Here is a 27883-nt window from a genome sequence, read left to right as displayed (position 1 = left end):
TCCTCTAAGGGTGGACCTTCTACGTCAGCCACACGTAAAGAAGGTACACCAAAGCCTCCACGCTCTTCGTCTGACTGCCTTCAGACTATCGAAAGACTCTCGAGAGCTAGAGGCTTTTCGAAGGAGGCAGCCAGTGCGATTGCTAGAGGAAGGAGAACATCCACCCTTAGAGTCTACCAATCGAAGTGGGAAGTCTTCCGAAACTGGTGCAAGTCAGTATCTGTATCCTCGACCAGTACCTCTGTAGCTCAAATAGCTGACTTAATCCTATAACTGAGAAAAGGACGATCACTTTCAGCTCCCACTATCAAAGGCTACAGAAGCATGTTGGCATCGGTCTTCCGGCATAGAGGCTTAGATCTTTCCAACAATAAAGATCTTCAGGACCTCCTTAAGTCTTTTGAGACCACGAAGGAGCGTCGTTTGGTTACACCTGGTTGGAATTTAGACGTGGTACTAAGATTCCTCATGTCAGACAGGTTTGAGCCGCTACAATCAGCCTCCCTGAAAGATCTCACCTTAAAGACACTTTTCCTGGTATGCTTAGCCACAGCTAAAAGAGTCAGTGAGATTCATGCCTTCAGCAAGAACATCGGATTTTCGTCAGAAAAAGCTACATGTTCGCTACAACTTGGTTTTCTAGCCAAAAATGAGCTGCCTTCTCGACCTTGGCCGAAATCGTTCGATATTCCCAGCTTATCGAATATGGTAGGCAATGAACTAGAAAGAGTCTTATGCCCTGTGAGAGCTCTTAAGTTCTATTTAAAGCGAACTAAACCTTTACGAGGCCAATCTGAAGCTTTATGGTGTTCAGTTAAGAAACCATCTTTGTCTATGTCAAAGAATGCTTTATCCTACTTTATCAGACTGTTGATACGAGAAGCTCATTCACATCTGAGTGAGGAAGACCAAGCATTGCTTAAGGTGAGGACACACGAAGTTAGAGCTGTCGCAACTTCCGTGGCCTTTAAGCAAAATAGATCTCTGCGAAGTATAATGGACGCAACCTATTGGAGAAGCAAGTCAGTTTTTGCGTCTTTTTATCTAAAGGATGTCCAGTCTCTTTACGAGGACTGCTACACACTGGGACCATTCGTAGCAGCGAGTGCAGTAGTGGGTGAGGGCTCAACCACTACAATTCCCTAATTCCATACCCTTTTAATCTTTCTCTTGAAATGTTTTTATTGTTGTTTTTTGGGTTGTCCGGAAGGCTAAGAAGCCTTTCGCATCCTGGTTGATTTGGCGGGTGGTCAAAGTCATTTCTTGAGAGCGCCTAGATTAGGGGTTTTGATGAGGTCCTGTTGTATGGGTTGCAACCCTTGATACTTCAGATCCTAGGGGTCGATCAGCATCCTAAGAGGATCGCGAGGCTCCGTAAGGAAGACGTACTTAAAAGGCAGAGTAATTGTTCAAGTCGACTTCCTTACCAGGTACCTATTTACAGTGAACCCTCGTTTATCGCGGTAGATAGGTTCCAGACGCGGGCGCGATAGGTGAAAATCCGCGAAGTAGTGACAGCATATTTACCTATTTATTTAACATGTATATTCAGACTTTTAAAACCTTCCCTTGTACGTAGTACTGTTAACAAACCACCCTTTAATGTACAGAACACTTAATGCATGTACTACAGCACCCTAAACTAAAACAGGCACAAATATTAAAGGCGATTTTATATCATGTGTTTCCTAAACACCTAAAAAGCACGATAAAAAATGGCAACCAATGTTTTGTTTACGTTCATCTCTGATCATAATGAAGAAACAAACTCATTTAGTGTACACATATATGTACGTATAGGTTAGTTTTTGCATCGATTATATTGATTATACAGTACTGTATGTTGATTTTTTTATTACCAATGTTTTAGTTTACGTATTTTTCTTAGGACTTCCAAATGAAATCTTTTTCTTTATGACGCCGCCTGAAACGACGGCGTGTACGCTCAGTAAACAACCACGCTCAGAACAAACAAGGCATTTAACGCGCATGATGATAGTGATAAATAATGATACAGTACATACAGTATTTACAGTAAAAGCATTTACAAAATATGTTACCTTACAAATATAAATTATACAGTACTTGTACGTAGCAAAGCAGGAAAACAATTTGAGAGAGAGAGAGAGAGAGAGAGAGAGAGAGAGAGAGAGAGAGAGAGAGAGAGAGAGAGAGAGTTTTGCTCTATTTTCAAGCTCTATTTTTACTGTCCCATCTTATTCTTAGAATAAAGAGAAATGTTAGATATTGTTATTCCATCTTTTTGATCGTCCGTCACAAAAATTGTAACTTGATAAAAGTGCCTTTTAACCATTGAAACAACAAACCAACATCACGCTTTTAGGGGCTGGGAATGGCAGTCCAACAACTCGTCGACGTCTTCAGTCGTCATGTCGCCAAACCCGTCACCTCCAATTATGGCAGCCAACTGCACAGATTTCCGTATTGCAGAGTGTTGGATTTCCGACGGAGTAAATCCCTTGTCGTCGTAAACAATATCGGGCCACAGCTTCTTCCAGCTCGCATTTACGGTTGCAGGTTTCATCTCTTGAAGTGCCTTTTGAATATTCTGCAGGCACGTGGCTATGGTGTACTGCCGCCAGTACGCCTTCAAGTTGAAATCTTCATCCTCGTCATCTTGGGCAGCATCCACACATGCAACGAGGTCTGCCAAGGTATTCTTCGTGTAGAGGGCCTTGAACGCCCTGATAACCCCCTGGTCCATTGGTTGAATTAATGACGTGGTGTTGGGTGGCAGGAACTCAACCTGAACGCCCTCACGCGACAGGTCAGTTGCGTGTCCACCAGCGTTATCCATAAGGAGAAGGATCTTGAATGGCAAGCCCTTCTCTAAGAGATATTCATGGACTTGCGGGATGAAACACTGGTGGAACCAGTTGGAGGTCAGCATCTTCGTAATCCATGCTTTTTGATTATGCATCCAGTACACGGGAAGGAGATTCTTATTTTTATTTTTCAAAGCGCGAGGATTTTTCGACTTATAAATAAGCCCCGGCTTTAACAAAAATCCAGCAGCATTGCCACACATCACGAGGGTAACGCGATCCTTGAATGCCTTAAAGCCAGAGGCTTTGGCTTCCTCTTTGAACAGGAAAGTTCGCGACGGCATTCTCTTCCAAAACAAGCCGGTTTCATCCATATTAAAGACTTGTTCCGGCTTGTATCCACCTTCAGCGATAATGTTCTTGAAAGTCTGGTTCACGTAAGTTTCAGCAGCGGCAGTGTCAGCGGAAGCAGACTCCCCATGCAGGGAAACGCTTTTCAGGGCGAAGCGTTTCTGAAACTTCGCGAACCAACCTTTGCTTGCGGAAAAACGTTTCTGAGGCTGGGAATCAGTGGATGTCCCTGGTTGAGGATCATCTGCATCATCATCATCTTCAGCATGGTTGCCGTCGTCGTCTTTAGGTTCCTTTGCAGCAAAATTCTCATATAAGCTCAAAGCCTTTGTTTGGATGGTGTTCGTATCCAACGCTATGTTCTTCTTCCGGCAGTCGGCAATCCACACAGCTAAAGCACCTTCCATGCGTACGATCGTTTTATTACGCGTTGTAACGACTCGCTTCGCTGATCTGCTAAAGGTGATTGCAGCAGTCTTTCTAATGTTCGCCTCGTCCTTCTTGATGTAGCGAACGGTGGATTCGTTGATGCCAAAATGGCGGCCGGCGGCCGCGTAACTTCTACCATCTTTTAACATGTCGAGAAGCGTAACCTTCTCAGCTATCGTCATCATCCTTCGGTGGCGTTTAGGCTCACTACCAGCCTTACTAGAAGCAGAATGCTTGGGAGGCATTGTAACAGAAAGTTCAACAAAAAGTTCAACTTAAAACAGTCGCACACAGCACAGATTAAACTTCACAAACTTAAGAACGTCTACTCAGCAATACGCGGAAAGAGAAAGTGAACGATCCAGCCCCGCGAGAACTTTGATGCTGCGGGTAGAAGATGCGGGCAAAACACCAATCACAGGCTAGATAACAAAACTTGAGTTTTGATTCGTCATCTATCAGCGCTTGAACCAATCACAACCCGTCTTACAGTACTATGGCGCGTTGGTTACTCATAGAAGATGCCCCCGCGCATACTGAACGTACGTAGATTAAGTACAATACCGTAATAATAATAAATAATGATAATAATACTGTACAGTAATAATAATAATAATAATGATTAATAATAATAACAATAATAATTTTATTAACAACAACAACAATAATAATAATAATAACAATAATAATAAAAATTTACGTACGCTATTTTACGCCTCTCTCTCTCTCTCTCTCTCTCTCTCTCTCTCTCTCTCTCTCTCGTACGCTTACAGTATTCGAAATGTGATTTTTGCAACAAAGAATATTATTGGATGCAGTACTGTACTACGTACGTATACATACAAAAGATTCATGGAAAAGAAGAACATCCATTACAGTACACACCATTCTAATATGGTATGACTGCATCTGATTTGCGTTTCATGTTCGATTTAATTTTACTACGTACTGAATTATCGTATGATCACATTCTCTTTTCGTGTTTTATTTCTTTCTGTGCTGAATTATATATCATATGTAATGCAATGAACAATCAGTAAGAGCAGATATTACTAATTACAGTATTAATGGAATTACAGGTAACAAAATATCGTATTTGGTTGTCTTCAGATTTCGCGGTATTTTCGAATTTTCCGGAAAATCCGCGATATGTATATATATATGGGTTATGGGAAAACCCCGCGAAGTGGTGAATCCGCGATTGTCGAACCGCGAAGTAGCGAGGGTTCACTGTATTTTGTTTTTGTTATTTTGATAACTTCTAAAATGAAATAAAAACTCTTAGCTCATAAAAGTGTAAACATATATTGCTGGTCTCTACCCACCCCCCTGGGTGTGAATCAGCTATATAATCACCGGCTAAGTTAAATATTGAAAAATGTTATTTTGATAATAAAATAAATTTTTGAATATACTTACCCGGTGATTATAAATTAAATGACCCTCCCTTCCTTCCCAATAGAGACGCAGTGGGACGAGGAGAAAATTGAGTCTTTGTTTACATTGAGAACTGGGTATCTGGACGACAGATGGCGCTGTTGGGCACACCCGCAACCTGTGTAGCGATCGCTGGCGAGTTTTTACCGTAGAGTTGTCTGTCGAGCAACAGAGTTGCAGCTATATAATCACCGGGTAAGTATATTCAAAAATTTATTTTATTATCAAAATAACATTTTGCTTGAAAAGCTGCCTAGAGGGAAGTCTTTTGGAACAAACGGCTTTATGTCATTATACAGTAATCACATACTAAATTGTATGTATGAGTAGAAATACAGGAAATGTATACCAAAAAATTTGATATACGATACATCAAGTGCAAGATGTTCGTATTTATTTGACTTTTCATACTGAAACTTGCATGCTATTCAATATCATTTATTTCACAGGTTAAACTACTTGATATTGCCATTTCTTTAACTAATGATAAGAGGAATCTTAAAGGTAAATGGTCTGTCAAAAAGGGTTCCTTGATGATCAAATATTTTTATGTACTGTACAGTAATATTTTTTACATCAACATTTTGTTTCATGACTATTGTGGAACTCATCATTGCACATTCTAGATAAAACATTTTTTTTTCAATACTGTACTAAATTTTCCGTGCAATTTATTATTGTCTCTGAAGCACTTTAGACTGGTCTGGATATTGAGTAGATATTAGATTCCAATTATCAGTGAGAATAGAAGGTATAGTCAATGTTCTAATCTAACCTAGGCCCTCTAACCTAACCGTACGAAGGACCTGTCTTCCCATGAATATTATCCCTTTTATTAATTTAAAATCAGTGGTTTACATTGTTATCTCACAACATGTTTGAAATTGTTTATGTTGCAAAATTATGTACAGTTTTCATATTTTATTGTGATTGCTCTTTTCTTAAAGTTTCATTACATTGTAGCTCAGACTATCCCTCGTTGCAGGGATACTCTCATTTGGATGGACGGTCAGAGTAAAAAAGGGACCAAATATCAGCCAAATTATCTAACAAAAATTGGAGAATACACCAATAAGAATAAAGCAGCTTGTCAAAATTCTTGACTTCAGAAGGAATGAGCTTTGAAAGTCTGGGTAAGTTGAAGCCAGTTCATGCTTGATTATAGCTTGATTAGAGTTCTCTTGCTTGAGAGTACACTCAGGCACACTATTCTATCTTATTTCTCTTCCTCTTATTTTGTTAAAGTTATTATAGTTATATTTATTTTTTAATGTTGTTAGTTCTTAAAATATTTGATTTTCCTTGTTTCCTTTCCTCATTGGGTTATTTTCCCTGTTGGAGCCCCTGGGCCTATAGCTTCCTGCTTTTCCAACTAGGTTTGTAGCTTAGCAAGTAATGATAATAATAATATAGCAGTACATTAAGTGCTTACACCAGCTCATTTTAACTGAAGGAAAAAAGGGCTATATTATTGATTAGGGAAATAATTTGTGTTTTTTAAAGAGATCTTTTAATCCTTTCCTTCTTAGAAGTACAGTACTGTAGTAGCACATGAATCTCAGGATAGTATGGAAATAATTTAATTTTAAAGATTTCAGTATGTATTTAAGAATTATTACATTTTAGCTAACAAGTTATGTTGCAAAGGTTAATGCATAAGTGAAATACAGTATAATACATAAGTGTCCATTTTTCATATAATGAGATTATATAAAGTTTTGTACCTATATAGCCTATTGCCATGGTAACCTTTAATCTATAAAGAATATTTTTTTTTTTATTAAAGCAAATAGGTGAGACGATTTAATAAAAGATGCCAATATCTTTGAATTTCTAGTACAGTACATGATTATTATATTTCTTTGATTATCTGCATCTTTTTATGATATTGTACCAAGGTTTATAAAGCAATGTTTGTGTTAACTTCATTCAGCAGGTTGCTATTGTGGTATGTTGAACGGCAGTAAATCTGTCTTATCGACAAATTTTATTGCAGATATCCAACCAGAAAGACATTCTAGAATGCTGTAAATGATCTCACTTGCTGGTCCATGTCCTATTCAGCCATCAAATGTTTCTTCAATAGATATATCAGGTAAGATAGTTCCAGCCATTTCAGTAGAATGTTTGTTATTCAAATGGAAAGACAGTTTTAATGGCTTTATTAAGGAACTTCCACCAGTCAAACCTTGTTATCCATACTTCAGGCAAACTTCCTATTTTAATTGTACTATACAGTACTATGATGACATGTACTGTACTGTACAGTATATGGAAGCTCATAATTTTAAAAGTCACTTAGTTGCACAGAAATTCATCAGTAATCTTTTCTTGGTCTATGCTTCATGATCAACTATCTGCAGTGATGCTATAACAGTAGGAGTAGCTTCAGTGGTTGATCATTGCCTAATCCCAGACTGATTTATTGGTTTTTATGCTGTAGTGGGCCTTCATATACTGTACAATACTGTAGTATTATTCCGAAGAAAGTAATGGGTTATCCTTAATGCAATGCTTTTTCAAAGAATTTTTTCAATACTACTCTCTTTAGTAAAGGTTTAAAAACTACTCTTGTTCATAGGATCTTTTATGCTCTACTGTTTTCATAGGAAGGTTTCTATGCAATCGTTTCTCAAAGGAAATTTGCCTGGCTACCTTCTCCAAGAGAAGGTTTCAACCTGACCTTTTTTTTTTCAAGGATTTTCTTTAACTCAGTCATGTTCATGGAAAGTTTCAAGCTTACCCCTTTTTAAAGGATGTGTCAACTCTTAGGCCATGTGTATACAAAAGCTGCTTGAAATCAGCAACCACATTTAGAAATGGGTAAAAGGTGAAAGAAAAAAAGGAGACTTTTATAATTATTGCTGTACTCTTCCAACTAACCTGTACCTCTTCCCTATTTATCTCATGGCCTGAATCTGCAGTTTTACCAGCCTTGGGATACCACATCTCTATGGCCAAATCATATGGTATTACTGTAAATCCTTCAGATAAAAGCTTGTGAACATTGGCATCTCAATTTGTTCCTGTGTGTTTACAAACGGGTTTTCTTTAACTAGAGATATGTTTTCAGCTCAAGCTAGAACAGATGTTGAAATAATTAACGAGGTAGTTAACAATAGGTGGTGAGTGTAGCCAAGAAGCCAATCTCCTTTACCTGTCTGAAGTTCAGCATTTAATTTTCGCAATGATAGAATGTTTGATTAAGGGTGGAACTGTTACAGTATGAACTTCTCACTTTCTTTTTCTCTCAGTAAGTGAATGCTGGCTGATGATTGTGATGGATGTGAATCAAGAGTTTTGTACTTTACAGGGAAAGGGTAGACACTGCAGCCAGCTTATGTCTAACCGACTGTAGATTCACATTCTGTCTGCTTTTTGTAGTGGGCAAAATTATTCTCAATCATCTCTGCATGCCATATTCTTACCATCAAGATTTTATTTTCAAAGTAAAAAATTATAAAGAGTTCTGATCTTGAGGCCCCACACTTTAGATTGTAATGGTTTGCTTTCTGTTATAATAACCTTACACCCTCAAAGGTAACGTGTCTGACCTAATGGGAAATCATAATTCTTGTCACTTTGATCTTGGAACATTCTGTAGAAAGGAACAATCTGGGTATAAATTTTCTTGAGTCTCTGTGCCTTTGAAGAAAGAGAGAAACAGTCAAATTGTTTAGACTGGACATAGGAAAAGTTCATCTTAGTTTTTGTCTTTACTTGAGATAGACTGAGTAGTAGTAAATGGGTCAACATGGTTACATCTTTGCTGCAAAGTCAGCTACAAAGGACAGACCTGTTAATTTCCAATATTTGGTATGAATGATTTTATTGGAAGAAGCATATAATTCTTTATAAGACACACAAGCCACCAGAATGACCATCTTCAAGATAAGATAAGAAAGAGAACCATTATTCAAAGATTATTTTGAGGTTAAGCTACTCTTTAGAACTGATCAAACATTCTTGCATAAATCTAATGTTCCACTGGAGAACCTATGCCAACTCCATAAAACTACGAATTTTGAAAGGACAGACCCATATCTTTAAATAGGTGAGTCTTGCAGTTTTTCTTAACCTCTCAGGGAAAAGAGAAAATCAGTGCAGATTAAAATATAAGTACCAACTGAATCCATATTCATCTTTAGTATGTATCCCAACTACTGCACTCTGTAATATGGTCAATTCTTGCATTTGATCTTTGTCTGAATACTATTCTAAAACATTTTTATTCTCTAGTACTCTAGTATAGTATTCATTGTGATATTGCCTTTTTGTTATTGTTTTTAGTACTATATTAATATTGTAAATCCTAATTTTTTCAATATTAATCTTACCCGATAATCATGTAGCTGTCAACTCCGTTGCCCGACAGAATTCTACGGAAGGGATACGCCAGCGATCACTATACTAGAAGGGGGTGTACTCACCAGCGCCACCTGTGGCCAGGTACTGCAGTACTTCTTGTTGACACCACCTCAATTTTTCCTCTGTCGTGCTTCCGGCAAGACATACATGGATACGCTTATAATTTTGGAGTCTTGTTCACGGTTTTTGGTGAAGTATTGCTCTAAGATTTCAGCTTTCGCTATACTGGAAACTTGTCTATTAGCTTAGATAGCTTTTATATTGATTTGATTAATGGTTAACGATCTTTTGCTTTAATTGGAATCCCCCTTGACTGTTCTTTGATTCAAGATGTCTGACCTTTCTCAAGCTCCTCCCCAAAGACGATGTAGGACTTGTATTAGGCGTATTCCGAAGGCCTCGGTTGATCCTCACACCGTTTGTTCCGACTGTAGGGGAAAATCCTGTCAGTTGGAAGATCGATGTGAGGAATGCGCCGGACTTTCGGAACTTGATTTTGTTCGATTCCTAAAGTATACCACTAAGTTAGAGAGAGAGAGAGTTAGGAGGAGTTCGGCTCGCTCTTCGCTTTATTCCTCACCCCATGATCCTCAACCTTTTCCTCCCCCTGTAGTGGCTACCCCCGAACCTACTTTTTGTGCTCAGCCTGATATGTCTGATGTTTTACGTGCCATTCAGGCTTTAGGTGATAAAGTGGAGTCGGTAGTGAGTGACCACAAGTTCCTCTTGGCGGACGTCAAGGAACTTAAAGTGCAGTGGGAAGTGGTAGTGCCAGTGCTGTGCCGAGTGCTAGTGTCAGTGTCAGTGTTGTGCGTGAGGGTACTTCTGTGCGTGCCAGTCGTCCTCCCAGTCCGGGACCTCTTGCAAGCTCCCAAGCCCAGGGGAGAAGCAATGTCGAAGGGCAAAAGGGTTCGGCAGGCCTTGATCGGCGCACAGAAGTATCCTCGGTGGTTGCGGGCGTATCTTACGGAGATCGTCACTTCCACTCTCAGACGATTGAGCCTTTAATTTCCTCGTCTGCAGTAGCTTTGTCGGGGAGAAAACGCTGGACTCAGGTCTCAAGACCTCTTAAGCGTAAAGTCCAAACCTCACGAGTTCAACAACCCGGATGTAGTCATTGGGCTAGCTCTGACTCGCCGCAGTCATCAGGTGACTGCACACCTCCTAAGAGAGGTAAGGCGATGCCTCAACAGACCTCAACTTCTGTTAAGGCTTTGCCTCAACAGACCTCATCGTCTGTTGATCCCAAGATGGCTTTGCTGCAGTCCATGCAGTCGCAGCTTGCGGTCTTAATGAGTGAGTTTCAGGCAGAGAAGGTTACACCTCCGCCTGCGAGCGCTCCTCCTCCTCTCCGCAGTCCAGTCTGCCAGACGTACGAAGTTGAGGTTCCTCAAGCTACCTCCATGCGTGAGCTACCGCGTTGGGAGTTGCCAGATACCAGCGTTGTGCAGCAACCTCCACCTTCCTTAAGGCAGGAACCTCTTACCACGCGGCAACCTCCTCAACAATGGGGACAGGAGTCTTATGCCTTACAACCTCCTCTACCTTTGAGACAAGATTTTCTTGCAGTAAGACCATCCTCGAGGCAGCAACCTCTTGAGGTACGACAACCTCTACCATCCTTGAGGCAGCCACCTCAGCTCTCGCAGCTGACACCTCAACTCTCGAGGCAAGCTCCTCAAGAACCTCAACTCGTGAGACAGGAGCCGCGTTCTGCGCAGCCGCCACCTCAACTCTCGCAGCTCACACCTCAAGAACCTCAACTCGTGAGACTGGAATCTCTTACTGCGCAACCACCTCAACCCTTGAAGCAAGCGCAACTCTTGAGACAGGAACCTCATGCAAGGAGTCAGCCACCTCAACGCATGCATCTACCACCTTCTCCTCTACTTGACCAGTCTTTGCAGCCTGAACCTCAGGTTTTACTTCAGTCGCCTCTCACCACACTTGCTCCTCAAACCTCCGCAGTACCTCCTTCATCCCAGCCTCATGACTTTGTCATTAACAGCCCTCATCCTCTTCAACAGAGACTTGAGGATGAGACCGCAAGTGTTTATGCACCCGCTTGTCAGGATTCTGCTGTTCAGCATACCGCTGTAACTTTACCTCTCGCTTCCCAACACTCAGGTGATGAGGTTTCGGAGGAGGAAGCTGCGCACCTAGATGATCCCTCTTCGGACGTGGAGGAGCCCAAGTCGTTACCACCCTCCATTGACTTTCGCAAGGTCCTGGCTCTTTTCAGAGAGGTTTACCCGGATCATTTTGTTTCTGCTACCCCTCGCTCTCCTCCATCAGAGTTTTCTCTAGGCATGCAAACTGTTAAGTCGGCCTACACTAAGCTCGTCTTTGCTAGATCCTCTAAGAGAGCTTTAAGAATGTTAGGGGATTGGTTACAGTCCAAACAGCAACTAGGGAAGACTTCATTTATGTTTCCTCCTACTAAGCTGTCTTCTAAGGCGGGCGTATGGTATGCCACAGGAGAGGAACCAGGCTTGGGAATCCCTGCCTCTGCCCAGGCTGACTTCTCAAGTTTGGTTGACTCTCCACGTAGATCGGCTATGAGGCGCTCTAAGGCCTGCTGGACCTTTTCCGACTTAGATCACTTCTTAAAGGGTGTCTTTCGCGCCTTTGAGATTTTCAATTTTCTCGACTGGTGCCTGGGGGCCTTGAGCAAGAAGACTGCCCCTGCTGACAAGGACTCGGCCATGCTTATAATGTCCTGTATGGATAAAGCAATTCGTGATGGGTCCGGCGAACTTGCCTCCATGTTTGTTTCGGGAGTACTCAAGAAAAGGGAACAACTGTGCACTTTCCTTTCCACTGGTATCACCTCTTGTCAAAGGTCTCAGTTACTTTTTGCTCCGCTTTCTAAGTTCCTGTTTCCTGAGGAGCTTATCAAGGAATTGTCTGCGGCCCTTATTCAGAAGGACACTCATGACCTTGTGGCCTCTTCAGCTCGTAAGGCTAAGGTTGCTCCTTCGGTTCCTAGAACTTACCGCACCCCAGTGGCCGATACTCCTGCTACAAGATTTATTCCGCCCTTTCGTGGCAGAGCCCCCAGCCGAGGAAGTACCCGTCCAGACGCTTTCAGGGGCAGGTCTAAGAAAGGTCCCAAGCCTTCGAAAGGCAAACACTGACTCTCCTCCTCTCCAGACAGCAGTAGGAGCCAGACTCAAGATCTTCTGGCAAGCTTGGGAAAGAAGAGGTGCAGACGCCCAGTCTGTCAAGTGGCTAAGGGAGGGTTACAGGATACCATTCTGCCGCAATCCCCCTTTGACCACTTCTCCCATCAACCTCTCTCCCAACTACAAGGAAAAGGACAAGAGGCTAGCGTTACACCAGGAGGTGTCGCTCCTGTTACAGAAGAAGGCAGTGGTGATAGTCCGGGACCATCAATCCCCGGGCTTCTACAACCGTCTCTTTCTGGTGGCCAAGAAGACAGGAGGTTGGAGACCGGTGCTGGACGTCAGTGCGCTCAATGCTTATCTCACCAAGCAGACGTTCACTATGGAGACGACGAAGTCGGTCCTAGCAGCGGTCAGGCAGGAGGACTGGATGGTCTCGTTGGATCTGAAAGACGCTTACTTTCACGTTCCTATTCATCCAGACTCCCAACCTTTCCTGAGATTCGTTTTTGGAAAGGTTGTGTACCAATTCCAAGCCCTGTGTTTTGGCCTAAGCACAGCGCCTATGGTGTTTACGCATCTGATGAGGAATATTGCAAAATTCCTCCACTTAGCGGACATCAGAGCCTCCCTTTATTTAGACGACTGGCTGTTAAGAGCCCCCACAAGTCGTCGCTGTCTGGAGAGTCTCAACTGGACTTTGGACTTGATCAAGGAACTGGGTCTTTTGGTCAACTTAGAAAAGTCCCAGCTTATTCCCTCCCAATCCATCGTTTACCTGGGAATGGAGATTCGGAGTCAAGCTTTTCGGGCTTTTCCGTCGGCCCCAAGAATCAGCCAAGCCCTAGAGTGCATTCTGAGCATGCTGAAGAGGAACAGTTGCTCGGTGAGACAGTGGATGAGTCTAACAGGGACCCTGTCATCGTTAGCCCTGTTCATCGAGTTAGGGAGACTCCACCTCCGCCCTCTCCAATTCCATCTAGCAGCTCACTGGGACAAGGATTTGACGCTCGAAGCGGTCTCTATTCCTGTCACCAAAGAGATGAAGACTACTCTCATGTGGTGGAAGACCAACATCCTTCTCAAGGAGGGTCTATCGTTAGCGATTCAGACCCCCAATCTTCATCTCTTTTCGGACGCATCAGACTCGGGCTGGGGCGCGACCTTGGACGGACAGGAATGCTCGGGAACATGGACCAAGGAACAGGAAACGCTTCATATCAACTGCAAGGAGCTGCTGGCAGTTCATCTGGCCTTAATGAACTTCAAGTCCCTCCTGCTAAACAAGGTGGTGGAGGTGAACTCCGACAACACCACAGCCTTGGCATACATCTCCAAGCAGGGAGGGACCCATTCGAGGAAGCTGTACGAGATAGCAAGGGACCTCCTCATTTGGTCAAGAAGTCTAAACCTCACTCTGGTAACGAGGTTCATTCAGGGCAATATGAACGTCTCGGCAGATCGCCTCAGCAGGAAAGATCAAGTCATCCCCACGGAATGGACCCTTCACAAGAGCGTGTGCGACAGACTTTGGACCTTGTGGGGTCAGCCAACGATAGATCTGTTCGCCACCTCCATGACCAAGAGGCTCCCTTTGTACTGTTCCCCGGTTCCAGACCCAGCAGCAGTTCACGTGGATGCTTTTCTGCTGGATTGGTCCCATCTCGACCTATATGCATTCCCGCCGTTCAAGATCATCAACAGAGTCATTCAGAAGTTCGTCTCTCACGAAGGGACACGGCTGACGCTGGTTGCTCCCCTTTGGCCTGCAAGAGAATGGTTCACAGAGGTACTACAATGGCTGGTCGACGTTCCCAGGACTCTCCCTCTAAGAGTGGACCTTCTACGTCAACCTCACGTAAGGAAGGTACACACAAACCTCCACGCTCTTCGTCTGACTGCCTTCAGACTGTCGAAAGACTCGCTAGAGCTAGAGGCTTTTCGAAGGAGGCAGCCAGAGCGATTGCCAGAGCAAGGAGGATATCCACTCGTAGAGTCTACCAATCCAAGTGGGAAGTCTTCCGAAGCTGGTGCAGAGCCAATGCAGTTTCCTCTACCAATACCTCTGTAACCCAAGTTGCTGACTTCCTGTTACATCTTAGGAATGTTAGATCTCTTTCGGCTCCTACGATTAAAGGGTACAGAAGTATGTTGGCTTCAGTTCTCCGCCACAGAGGTTTGGATCTTTCCTCCAACAAGGACCTACAAGACATCCTTAAATCTTTCGAGACTTCTAAAGAACGTCGTTTGTCCACTCCAGGCTGGAATCTAGACGTAGTCTTAAGGTTCCTTATGTCTCCTAGGTTCGAACCTCTCCAGTCAGCTTCCTTCAAAGACCTTACTCTCAAAACTCTTTTCCTCGTCTGCCTTGCGACAGCCAAGAGAGTTAGTGAGGTTCACGCCTTCAGCAAGAACATAGGATTCACATCCGAATCAGCAACATGTTCTTTACAGCTCGGATTTTTAGCTAAAAATGAACTTCCTTCACGTCCTTGGCCTAGATCGTTCGAAATTCCTAGCCTTTCCAACATGGTGGGTAACGAGCTAGAGAGAGTTCTTTGCCCTGTCAGAGCTCTGAAATACTATCTAAAAGGTCAAAACCTATACGAGGACAGTCAGAGGCCTTATGGTGTGCCATCAAGAAACCTTCGATGCCTATGTCCAAAAACGCAGTTTCGTATTATATAAGGCTTCTGATTAGAGAAGCTCATTCTCACATGAAGGATGAAGACCTTGCTTTGCTGAAGGTAAGGACCCACGAAGTGAGAGCTGTAGCCACTTCGATGGCCTTTAAACAGAACCGTTCTCTGCAGAGTATTATGGATGCAACTTATTGGAGGAGCAAGTCAGTGTTTGCATCTTTTTATCTCAAAGATGTCCAGTCTCTTTACGAGAACTGCTACACCCTGGGACCATTCGTAGCAGCGAGTGCAGTAGTAGGTGAGGGCTCAGCCACTACATTCCCTTAATCCCATAACCTTTTTAACCTTTCTCTTGAATGCTTTTATTGTTGTTTTTTGGGTTGTTACGGTAGGCTAAGAAGCCTTCCGCATCCTGTTTGATTTGGCGGGTGGTCAATTCGTTCTTGAGAAGCGCCTAGGTTTGAGGTTGTGTAGAGGTCCTTTAGTATGGGTTGCAGCCCTTTATACTTCAGCACCTTAGGGTTGTTCAGCCTCCTAAGAGGAACGCTGCGCTCAGTAAGGAAGACGAACTTATTAAAGGCAGAGTAATGGTTCAAGTCGACTTCCTTACCAGGTACTTATAATTTCATTGTTATTTTGAATAACTGATAATATGAAATACGGGATACTTAGCTTACTGATATACATGTACACTGGTTTTCACCCACCTCCCTGGGTGTGAATCAGCTACATGATTATCGGGTAAGATTGATATTGAAAAATGTTATTTTCATTAGTAAAATAAATTTTTGAATATACTTACCCGATAATCATGATTTAATTGACCCACCCTTCCTCCCCATAGAGAACCAGTGGACCGAGGAAAAATTGAGGTGGTGTCAACAAGAAGTACTGCAGTACCTGGCCACAGGTGGCGCTGGTGAGTACACCCCCTTCTAGTATAGTGATCGCTGGCGTATCCCTTCCGTAGAATTCTGTCGGGCAACGGAGTTGACAGCTACATGATTATCGGGTAAGTATATTCAAAAATTTATTTTACTAATGAAAATAACATAATTACATGATTTCTATTTACTGTAATTTAGGAAAGTAATCTTTGTAGACTCACTTTTTCCAGGGTAATGTTCATTTATAATAGGCAAAGGGTGCAGTACTTTAGGGTGATCCCAACGTGAATGTTGGCTTGGGAATGCTTCATACCAAGATGTGTTATAGTTGGTAGTCTTGATTCTGAAAATCATGTGCATATTGTAGGCTTACATGGTTGGTTGGATAATTGTAATACATTTGACAGTTCCTATTTTTCGGGCCATGAATGGTCATATCATCTCCCTCTTGGAGCTCATTACAATCCATTTGTGTATGGATGCAATACTGAAACAGTAGAGCTTAAACTTGCTTGGACAAAAATGTGTACAATTGAAGCATAGTTTAAGAGGAGCTGTTTCATGGCTTTTTTTCACTGTATTTTTTCCAGAACTTGTAAATGTTCTGATTCTCCTTGTTTATGTTACCCCCCGTCAACAAGAACATCTGTAGAATATTGCCAGATTTATGCTTAAGATTTTCCTAAAGCAGAGAAACTTGCATGTGAGCCTTCTTTGGTTATTCGAAAAAATGGGCTATAGATCAATTGATAGCAGGTCATGTATTTAGTTATACTTTAATGACAATGCAACTATTGACAAAGAAGAAAATTGAATCTAATTCGCAGATCAACACAGGAAATTGACGAGGGTTACATTTGGAGCAGGATTGGAAAGTGAGATGAAATCTTTTGGTTTTTGATGGGGGGAAAATGGATAGAAACAATATCAGCCAACAAATGTCCATTCTTAATAATTCAAGCAACAAGAGGCACACATATTTATTATGTAGAATAATGGAAGAAAATTCATGGAATTTATTGAAGGAATGCCATGTGGCTTCATGTTTAAATAGCCTAATTCTGTCACCAAGGCCATCTAACAGATACAAAAGAAGTTGTGGTATCATTAACTTATTTTCTTGAAAAGGTAACTGGTTGAAAGCTGACAATTCAAGCCAAACTATGGGCACAAAATATTCTTACTCTATGCTGTTAAAGACAGATCACCCTGATGCTTGAGTTTTATGAGAATTCTCAAAGAATGTTTGTTGTCTTTAGGCTTGTATTATTATGCTTAGTGCTGAATTACAGCCAAAATATAATTGGATTTTTGCCTTTAAGTGTTTACTGTCTAATGATACAATTCTGTAATAAGAGCTTAAGAATTGAATCACTCAGGAACATGATACTTTTTTGGTAGACTTACTGACACTGCCAGGACATGAATTTTAATAATCTTAGTGTTAATGTCACCACTACTGCATTAGAATATCTGAAGAAATGCTATTGAAATAAGGTTCAGTTGAAAGATAGGAGACTTCATTGAGGAACTTAAGGTTGTATAGGGATAATTGTCACCACAAACTCGAAAGCCAATTCGCTTGGAGAGAGAATGCATTTTTCTCTTTGCTGGCAGACCAAGTTCTGATTTTATTAATCTATAGAAAAAGTTGTGAACTCATATATTTTAGGACATCAAGTTTTGACACAAAGGTAACTAGCATAGTCTAGATTTTTATTTTCTTATGTAATGTTCAAAGGGTGCTGACTGAAATTGCAATATCTTCTGTCATTACTAAACCTGGATTTACACAATCTTTCGGGTGTTATAACCAAAGTTAGAATGGTGAACAATGCCTACAATGGCAAGGTAATGGGAAGATTTAGCAAAAGAGTTTGATGCTTCTATTGTATTTCAGGATATTGAGTGTAACTTTCACACATGGGCAAAGGTAACCACCTTTTGTTATTTGAAAATGAATGCCTATGTAAGGTTACATTGGCAAATTAGCATTTTTATCTCCCTAGCACCAAACGATGAATGGAGAAGTATTGAATTAAAAGATCATGATAGAGACGACTGACGAAATCTAACTAAGGCCCTTTGCATCAATAAGTGTAGGAGATGATGATGATGATGATAATAGCACCAAACTAGGATACCAACCAATTTCAGATGTCGTAGCCTTAGTTTTAAATATTTAACTTAGCCGGTGAATATATAATAGCTGCAACTCTGCGGCTCGACAGAAAACACACTAAAAAAACTCGCGAGCGATCGCTATGAAGGTTGCGGGTGTGCCCACCAGCGCCAACTGTCGGCCAGATACCACTCTTGCATGTAAACAAACCCTTCCATTCTTCTCTGTCGACGTTGACGACAAGACGTATTCATACTCGCTGTAGAACCTGGAGTTTTCTCATCATATTTGGTGAAGTACTTATTTTGGTTTGAGCTTTCGCAGTGCAGGTGTTTTTCCTCAACATAAACTCTTGAACTCTTTATTGAATCAGATTATTTGTTGATGACTTGGATTGTTTTTGGAATTTTCTTTGACTAATTCAAAATGGCTGACCCTTCTCAAGTACCTAGATTTCGAAAGTGTAATGCTAGGGACTGTAATAGGCGTCTTCCAAAGGCTTTTCTCGACCCACATACTGTTTGTTCCAATTGTCGGGGTAAAACCTGTCAATTGGGAGATCGGTGTGAGGAATGCGTGGGCCTTTCGGAATTCGATTGGCTCGAATACGATAAATATGCACGTAGACTAGAGAGAGATAGGGTAAGGAGGAGTTCATCTAGGTCTGTAGATTTTTCCTCTCCACATGCCCCTGAACCTAATCCTTCCCCTGTAGTGGTTGTTCCTAACCCCCCTTCTAGCACTCAGGAACCGTCTATGCAAGACATGTTACGTGCTATTCATGCCTTGGGGGAAAGAGTTGAAGCGTTAGCAACTGATCGTAATCAACTCATGGCTGACGTGAAGGAACTTAAGTGTCATAGTGCCACGGCGGAAAGTGGGAAAGTGATTAGTGCGCAAAATGTTGTGAACAGTGATGCGACCGAGGGTTCGTCTGTTCGTGCCTGTCGTTCACCTAGTCCGGGACCTCTTGCAAGCTCCCAAGCCCAGGGGAGAAGTAATGTCGTACGACTTATGGGTTCGAGAGGCCGTGATCAGCGAACAGACGTTCCCTCTATGGTATCAGGCGTATCTCACCAAGATCGCCCCTACCATAAGACGAGAGAGCCCATTTTTTCCTCGTCTTCCGAAGGCTTTTCATGCAAGAAACCGTGGAGCAAGGTTTCTAGACCTCTTAAACGGAAGTCGGTCCCTTCAGGACAGGTCCAACGTCCTGGATGTAGTCATTGGGACAGTTCGGACCCGTTGCAGTCATCGGATGACTGCTCGCCGCCTAAGCAAGGCAAAGTTGTGCCGTTTCAGACGCTAACCCCGTCGGTTACCGCACCCATTCCCATGGACCCAAAATGGGTTATACTGCAGGACATGCAGTCTAAGCTTGCGTCCCTTATGGAAGACTACAATGCCGATAAGGTTTCCGTTGAGCCTAGCCGTTTATCTCATCGAGATCCTGGCCTTCAGCCACCCAAACGTTCTTTTGTGTGTCCTGTTGACGCTGGTGTAGCCAAGTCACGTCAAGCAGTTGGGGTAGAACCACACTCGATGCGATCTCGTGTGGATTTTCAGCCGCATTTGGACGTTAGGCAACTTGCTGATGCGCCTGGTGACGTTCAGGACGTTCGCCAACCATCGGAGTTGACTTGTTTTGACGCTGAGCGTCAACTTCCGCAACCTAGAGTTGTTTTGACTGCTCAGACTAGGCGGTCTAAGCAGTCTCGGGTGGACGCTGTGCGTCCTCACGCACCTGTTGTTGTTGACAGTTCCCAGACTGTCAAGCAGTTACAGGACGCTGCGTCCTGGTCCGCCACTTATGCACCAGTGCGGGTGGACGCTGCGTGTCAAGCATTGCCAACCCCTTTGCTTGTTTCTCATCAGTTGTCAGATGAGGAACTTTCGGATGAGGACGTTGCTGACCCTCAGCCTGAGGATCATCCTTCAGATATTGATGAACCAAGAGCAGTTCCGCCATCTATGGACTTTAAGAAAGTCATGCTCATTTTTAAAGAGTTGTTTCCCGAACACTTTGTCTCTGTGGCTCCTCGTTCGCCGCCGTCTGAGTTTGTTTTAGGCGTACCTGCTGACATGCCAGCCTTTACAAAACTTGTACTCTCTCGCTCGTCCAAGAGAGCTTTACGGCTTTTAGACGATTGGTTGGAAACCAAGAGGAGTTTAGGGAAGACGGCCTTTGCCTTCCCCCCATCTAAACTCTCGTCTAGATCGAGCGTCTGGTATGCCACGGGAGAAGTTCTCGGCTTGGGAGTCCCTGCCTCTGCCCAGGGCAACTTCTCAAGCCTTGTAGACTCTCCCCGCCGCCTAGCCATGAGACGCTCGAAGATTAGTTGGTCATCCTCGGACCTTGACCATCTACTTAAAGGCATTTTTAGAGCTTTTGAAGTTTTCAACTTCCTTGACTGGTGTTTGGGAGCCTTGAGTAGGAAAATCTCATCGGCTGATAGAGATGTCTCCTTACTCATTATGTCCTGCATGGATAAAGCCATCCGCGATGGATCCAATGAGCTCTCCTCCTCGTTTACTTCAGGAGTCCTTAAGAAGCGAGTCTCTTTGCTCTTTTCTGTCGGCAGGAGTTACTCCCTGTCAACGATCTGAGCTACTCTTTGCCCCCTTATCGAAGTTTTTGTTCCCTGAACTTTTGGTTAAGGACATAGCTTTGTCACTCGTGCAGAAGGACACCCATGACTTGGTAGCGTCCTCTGCTCGCAAAGGGACTCCTTCGACTTCCTTTTCTGCTAGACCAAGGATAGACACTCCAGCGTCCAGGTTTATTCCGCCCTTTCGTGGCAGAGCTCCCAGCAGGGGAAGTACTCGTGCCGAAGGAAAGAGAGGAAAGAGGAAAGGAGCCAAGTCCTCACGTGGCAGAGTCTGACTGCCCGCAGCTTCAGACAGCAGGTACAGAGAGGAAGAAAAGAGACAAGCCCTGAAACTAGAAGTGTCTCTTTTGCTAGAGAAGGGAGCGGTGGTCAAAGTCTCGGACCTTCAATCACCGGGGTTTTACAACCGTCTCTTCCTAGTACCGAAGAAGACAGGAGGTTGGAGACCGGTGCTAGACGTCAGTGCTCTGAACGTCTTTGTCACGAAGACAAAGTTCACCATGGAGACCACGAAATCAGTCTTAGCAGCGGTCAGAAAGGGAGACTGGATGGTCTCTCTCGACCTAAGAGACGCATACTTCCACATCCCCATTCACTCAGATTCCCAACCTTTTCTGAGGTTCGTTTTCGACAATGTGGTGTACCAGTTTTGGGCCCTGTGCTTTGGCCTAAGTCCTGCTCCTCTCGTGTTTACGAGGCTTATGAGGAATGTGGCAAAATTCCTCCATTTATCGGGAATCCGAGCCTTCCTTTACTTGGACGACTGGCTTCTCAGAGCCTCGTCCAGTCATCGCTGTCTGAAGGATCTCAATTGGACATTGGATCTGACCAAGGAATTGGGACTTTTGGTCAACATGGAAAAGTCACAGCTGATTCCATCCCAAACTATACTGTATTTAGGGATGGAGATTCGCAGTCCAGTTTTTCGGGCTTTTCCGTCTGCCCCCCGAATAGATCAAGCCCTGCTCGTAATCCAAAGGATGTTGAAGAGAGAACGTTGCTCAGTCAGGAATTGGATGAGTCTAGTAGGAACTCTATCATCCCTGGAGCAGTTTGTCTCGCTAGGAAGGCTACACCTCCGACCTCTCCAGTTCCATCTAGCTTTTCACTGGAAAAAGGACAAGACGCTAGAGGCGGTCTCAATCCCGATTTCCGAAACAGTAAAGACATGCCTGAATTGGTGGAAAGACAATATCAGTCTAAGAGAGGGACTTCCCCTAGCAGTTCAGAAACCAAACCACGTTCTATTCTCAGACGCATCGGATTTGGGTTGGGGTGCGACACTGGACGGTCGGGAATGCTCAGGTCTGTGGACCTCAAGTCAGAGGAGCATGCACATCAACGGCAAGGAGCTTTTGGCAGTCCACCTGGCCTTGATGAGCTTCGAGAGTCTCCTTCGAAACAAAGTGGTGGAGATCAACTCGGACAATACCACAGCCTTGGCTTACATTTCCAAGCAAGGAGGCACCCACTCCCTGACACTGTACGAGATCGCAAGGGACCTGCTCATTTGGTCAAGAGATCGAGGCATCTCCCTGGTAACGAGGTTTATCCAGGGCGACTTGAACGTCTTAGCAGATTGCCTCAGTCGGAGGGGTCAGGTAATTCCTACAGAATGGACCCTCCACAAGGACGTGTGCAAGAGGCTTTGGGCGACTTGGGGTCAACCCACCATAGACCTCTTTGCAACCTCGATGACCAAGAGGCTTCCAATCTATTGCTCTCCAGTCCCAGACCCAGCAGCAATACATATAGACGCCTTTCTCCTAGATTGGTCTCACCTAGACCTATATGCATTCCCACCATTCAAGATTGTCAACAAGGTACTGCAGAAATTCGCCTCTCACGAAGGGACAAGGTTGACGTTAGTTGCTCCCCTCTGGCCCGCGAGAGAATGGTTCACCAAGGTACTTCGATGGCTGGTAGACTTTCCAAGAAGTCTTCCTCTAAGAGTAGACCTGTTACGTCAGCCCCACGTAAAGAAGGTACACCAAGGCCTCCACGCTCTTCGTCTGACTGCCTTCAGACTATCGAAAGACTCTCTAGAGCTAGAGGCTTTTCGAAGGAGGCAGCCAGTGCGATTGCAAGAGCGAGGAGAGCTTCTACCATTAGAGTTTACCAATCAAAGTGGGAAATCTTCCGAGACTGGGGCAAGTCAGTATCTGTATCCTCGTCCAGTACCTCTGTAGCCCAAATCGCTGATTTTCTCTTATACCTGAGAAGGGTTCGCTCCCTTTCAGCTCCCACGATCAAGGGCTACAGGAGCATGTTGGCTTCGGTCTTCCGGCATAGAGGCTTAGATCTTTCCAACAATAAAGATCTACAAGATCTCCTTAAGTCTTTTGAGACCTCTAAGGAACGTCGTTTGGCTACTCCTGGATGGAACTTAGACGTGGTCCTAAGGTTCCTCATGTCAGACAGGTTTGAGCCTTTACATTCAGCCTCCCTGAAGGATCTCACTCTTAAGACTCTTTTCCTGGTGTGCTTGGCCTCGGCTAAAAGAGTCAGTGAGCTTCATGCCTTCAGCAAGAACATCGGTTTTTCGACAGAAAAAGCCACTTGTTCTCTTCAACTTGGTTTCCTGGCCAAGAATGAACTGCCTTCTCGTCCTTGGCCTAAATCTTTTGATATTCCTAGCTTATCAGAGATCGTAGGCAACGAACTAGAGAGAGTATTATGTCCCGTTAGAGCTCTTAAGTTCTATTTAGCTCGTACTAAGCCTTTACGAGGTAAATCTGAAGCGTTATGGTGTTCGGTTAAGAAACCATCCTTACCTATGTCAAAGAATGCTTTGTCATATTTTATCAGATTTTTAATACGAGAAGCCCATTCCCACTTGAGTGAGGAAGACCGATCTTTGCTTAAGGTTAAGACGCACGAGATTAGAGCTATAGCAACTTCCGTGGCCTTCAAGCAAAATAGATCTCTGCAAAGTATCATGGACGCGACCTTTTGGAGAAGCAAGTCAGTGTTCGCGTCATTTTACTTGAAAGATGTCCAGACTCTTTACGAGGACTGCTACACACTGGGTCCATTCGTAGCAGCGAGTGCAGTAGTGGGTGAGGGTTCTACCACTACACTTCCCTAATTCCAATATCCTTTTAATCTGTCTCTTGAAATGTTTTTTAATATTGTTTTATGGGTTGTACGGAAGGCTAAGAAGCCTTTCGCATCCTGGTTGATTTGGCGGGTGGTCAAAGTCATTTCTTGAGAGCGCCCAGATTAGGGGTTTGATGAGGTCCTGTTGTATGGGTTGCAGCCCTTGATACTTCAGCTCCTGGGAGTCTTTCAGCATCCTAAGAAGATCGCTGGGCTCCGTGAGGAAGACAGACTTACAAGGCAGAGTAATCGTCTAAGTCAACTTCCTTACCAGGTACCTATATATTTTGGTTTTGTTATATTGATAACTGTCAAAATGAAAAAACTCTTAGCTTATACGCTGTAAACTTAATTAACTCTGGTCTCTACCCACCGCCTTGGGTGTGAATCAGCTATTATATATTCACCGGCTAAGTTAAATATTTAAAAATGATATTTTAATTATAAAATAAATTTTTGAATATACTTACCCGGTGAATATATAAATTAAATGACCCTCCCTTCCTCCCCAATAGAGACGCAGCGGGACGAGAAGAATTGAAGGGTTTGTTTACATGCAAGAGTGGTATCTGGCCGACAGTTGGCGCTGGTGGGCACACCCGCAACCTTCATAGCGATCGCTCGCGAGTTTTTTGAGTGTGTTTTCTGTCGAGCCGCAGAGTTGCAGCTATTATATATTCACCGGGTAAGTATATTAAAAAATTTATTTTATAATTAAAATATAATTTTTACCAATTATCGACAGTTTTTGTATAGCTTTCAAATCAGTACTGTATTGTATACTGTATGTACCCTACACATCTAAAGAGTAATTCAAAGTAGCTTTTGTAAGGTAGTATATTTGAAGTCTGTGGGAGACTGGCCATCCATAGGGCCCTAGGAAATGAGGATCAATTAAAAAATTAACATTCTGAAGCCTAGTGATTTTCCTGAATACGTATTAATAATCTTTTGTGGCTTGAACTCCTTTGGAAGTTGGGTTCGATTCTGAAATATGAATAAGAACGATACTAAACAAATATGGACTGGGTGTACTTTGACGGTTTGCCTTTAAACTGATAGTTTTGTCTATCTTTTCATGTTTTATTGTACTACAAACTTTTATTTGATGAATGCTATTTCAACATTTGAGATAATGCCAAGTCTCTAATTGCAATAATTAGCTAGAGAGCATTATTTACCATATACGTATTTACTTTATACCTTGAAATGGAATTTATGTAATACCATAAAATATTTTAGCACATTCACAAAATTAGGATTTCTGGTTATATTTTTTATTTAACGTAGATAATGCTATTGAAAGATCTCACACTAATTGATGGTTAGTTATGCAGTACTCTGGCCTATACTGTATTTGATACCTCACATTTTGCTATTTTAGTAGCTATGATAGCAGTCAATATTCATATTTTTTGGTAAAATGATTGGGAAATATTAACTAGCATTGGTCAAATATTTTCAACACATCATTTTTGTTTTTTTATTCAAATGATAATTGTTTGTTTTCTTGGTTTACTTTATGGTCTTGTGTTGCCAATTTATATTTGCTGGAGGAAAGAGATGAAATGTTAATGATACTCATGTTGATATTGCTATCTTCTTGGTGATGTTTTGTATGCATTTTAAGTGTGCATTGCTTCAACTTTTCACTTTTAGATGTTTTAATTACTGTTTCCAGGAAATTTTAGTTGCTTACAAGGCACAATTAATACAATTTTTCTTTTAATTTTTAGGTAACTTGAGATGCCAAGGCAAATAAATTGGAAAGAAGTCAACGTTGACGTTGGTTGGGGTGTCCTTCGAGGGAAAAGATGCTTCATAGGTGACTCTCCTGATATCCCAAGGCTTCGAGTGTTTGGTCTTCATGGATGGCTTGATAATGCCAATACGTTTGATCGCTTAGTGCCATTATTGCCATGTGGGATAGAAGTTTTTGTGCTTGACTTCCCTGGACATGGGTTTTCTGACCATCTTCCTAATGGGGCTTATTACTCTGCCCTATCTTATATTATCAATGTTAGGGTGGTGGTACTAGAACTTGGATGGAAAAGCTTTGTGTTCATGGCTCACAGTCTGGGCTCACTTATAGCATCATATTATACAGCATTGTTCCCAGAGGATGTTTTAGCCTTAATCCAGTTGGATTATATAAAACCACAAGATAAACGTGAAAATATAGTTACCTGGCTCTTGGAGATTAATCTTACACTTAGAACTGAGCAAGAAAAGAAAAATTTTCCTATCTATTCCAGAGAAGAAGCTCTACAACGAATAATTGATTCTAGGAAGACTGGTCCTAAGAAAGATGCTCCGAATATTGACTTAGAATCAGCAGCAGTTTTATTACCGAGACTTACAAAGCAAGTTGATAGTGGCCTTACATGGATTCATGACCGCAAAGCGCGTGCATCATTTGAAATGCTATTTGGCAATGATAACTGGATAGGAGTTTTGAAAGGAATCAAATGTCCTGTGTTACTTATTCATGCCCTAGAGGGGATATATAAGGGGCCATGCTCCGAGTATGAGGATATTTTCGACACATACCGAGCAAATGCAAAAATTTTTTACTATGTATCAGTAGAAGGTCCTCATCACATCCATTTATCTAATCCATCACGTGTTTCACCCTTTGTCAACAGTTTCCTAGCCGATGTCATGAGTATGCAGAACAGTGTAATCTCCAAACTGTAGATTATTTACCCTGTAATAGAATCTTTAGAATTTTTTTAACCAGCTGTCAGATTGATATCATATGGTTTATATATTTTGTTATGAAGTTGTTGAATATGTATTGTTAAATAAAAGTATAATTTTCATCGTAGTTGTATGAAATTATTTTCCTTTATTGCATTAAAGAGGAAGAATATTCCTTAGATGCTTTTATGATGTTAAGTTAATGCATCTGTGACCGTAAGTACATGATTGGTACATAGTAGTTTAAGGGTGTGTTACGGCAATGAATATTTTTCAATTCCTTTTTTGTATTAATTGGATTTTCATATTCAACTTGCTGTTTTTGATCCCTTTGATTTGTAGATTTTGACTGCCCTTATCATATGCAACTACTGCATATACTCCCAAATATGAAATTAGTTTTTAAAGAAAGGGCTATACAGTACAGTATGCTGATTTATATTGCCACAAAGTCATAACAGTTTTCCTGAAAGTTGTCCAAGTAATTCCAGAGATTTAAACAAAATGAAAATTTCAAGTCCAATAATGTCTTAAGAAGTTCTTAACTTCTTGGACAGAAAATTGCATTTAATTAAATTCCTTGTCCCTGATCTAGATACTATGTGGTACAATTGCTCAATTAGATATTAATGCATACAGTAATTCATAATATTTCTTAGTATTCTAACCACCTCTTGCTTTCAGATTTTTCAAATTGATATCATCTGGTATCTAGAAATACTAGGTAGCAGGTAATGCCAACTGTTTTGGCTTTTCTTCCATGAGGCTTAATACTACAATATTATAGGAGGTTTATTCCAGTTGTGACCAAATTCTAGAATGGTCCTCCCAGTGAAATAGTGTAAACCAATGTAATGCCAGACATTCAAATTTTGTGTAAATTCTTCTCTGTTGAGCAGGTTGACATAAATCTTTTTTTATACATAATTTCTTACTTATTTGTATAACATTGTCTATTTTAATATATTCTATTTTCTTAGTTATATATCTTATATTCTAGATCCTTATTTGTTTTATAGTTTACTGTAATGCTTTATTTATTTATGGCACTGGGTGGCTTTCCCTGTTGGGGTTTTTGGTCTTAAAACATCTTGCTTTTCCAACTAGGGTTACAACTTAGCTAGTACTAGTAATAATAATGATTGTCAAAGTATGTGCTACTGAGTGGTTTGTCATCATTAACTTTGTATGTTCAGGGAAAGTACTACAGTTGTAAGGAATAATACTTTGTCCTACAGGGGTTTTTGGTGTACTATAGCAGGTACAGACTGGCATGGAAAGACCATAAACAAACAAGAGCGAAAGGACATGTCTGAGGCCTTTGTCCT

General features: G+C 42.2%; 1 protein-coding gene and 1 pseudogene across 5 annotated transcripts in view; both read left to right on the top strand.

Annotated features, from left to right (window-relative positions):
- LOC137629736 (serine hydrolase-like protein) overlaps positions 1-26677 on the top strand; it is a 47343-nt gene extending 20666 nt beyond the window's left edge. For 2 of the 5 annotated variants that reach the window (XM_068361319.1, XM_068361316.1), the window contains exons 2-4: positions 5989-6136; positions 7000-7098; positions 25592-26677. In XM_068361319.1, coding sequence (XP_068217420.1) covers positions 25602-26552 — 951 coding nt within the window. In that variant the 5' untranslated portion in view covers positions 5989-6136; positions 7000-7098; positions 25592-25601 and the 3' untranslated portion in view covers positions 26553-26677. Of the gene's footprint in view, positions 1-5966; positions 6137-6999; positions 7099-25591 lie in introns of all 5 variants that reach the window. The other 3 variants (XM_068361318.1, XM_068361321.1, XM_068361320.1) reach the window with 3 other exon arrangements.
- Positions 14294-17819, top strand: LOC137629345 (serine hydrolase-like protein; annotated as a pseudogene).
- Positions 26678-27883: the final 1206 nt, after the last annotated feature.

The sequence above is a fragment of the Palaemon carinicauda genome, chromosome 37 (genome assembly GCF_036898095.1).
Source record: "Palaemon carinicauda isolate YSFRI2023 chromosome 37, ASM3689809v2, whole genome shotgun sequence".
Taxonomy (NCBI): domain Eukaryota; kingdom Metazoa; phylum Arthropoda; class Malacostraca; order Decapoda; family Palaemonidae; genus Palaemon; species Palaemon carinicauda.
The sequence above is the reverse complement of the archived record's forward strand: the minus strand, read 5'-3'. Positions and strand labels throughout refer to the sequence as shown.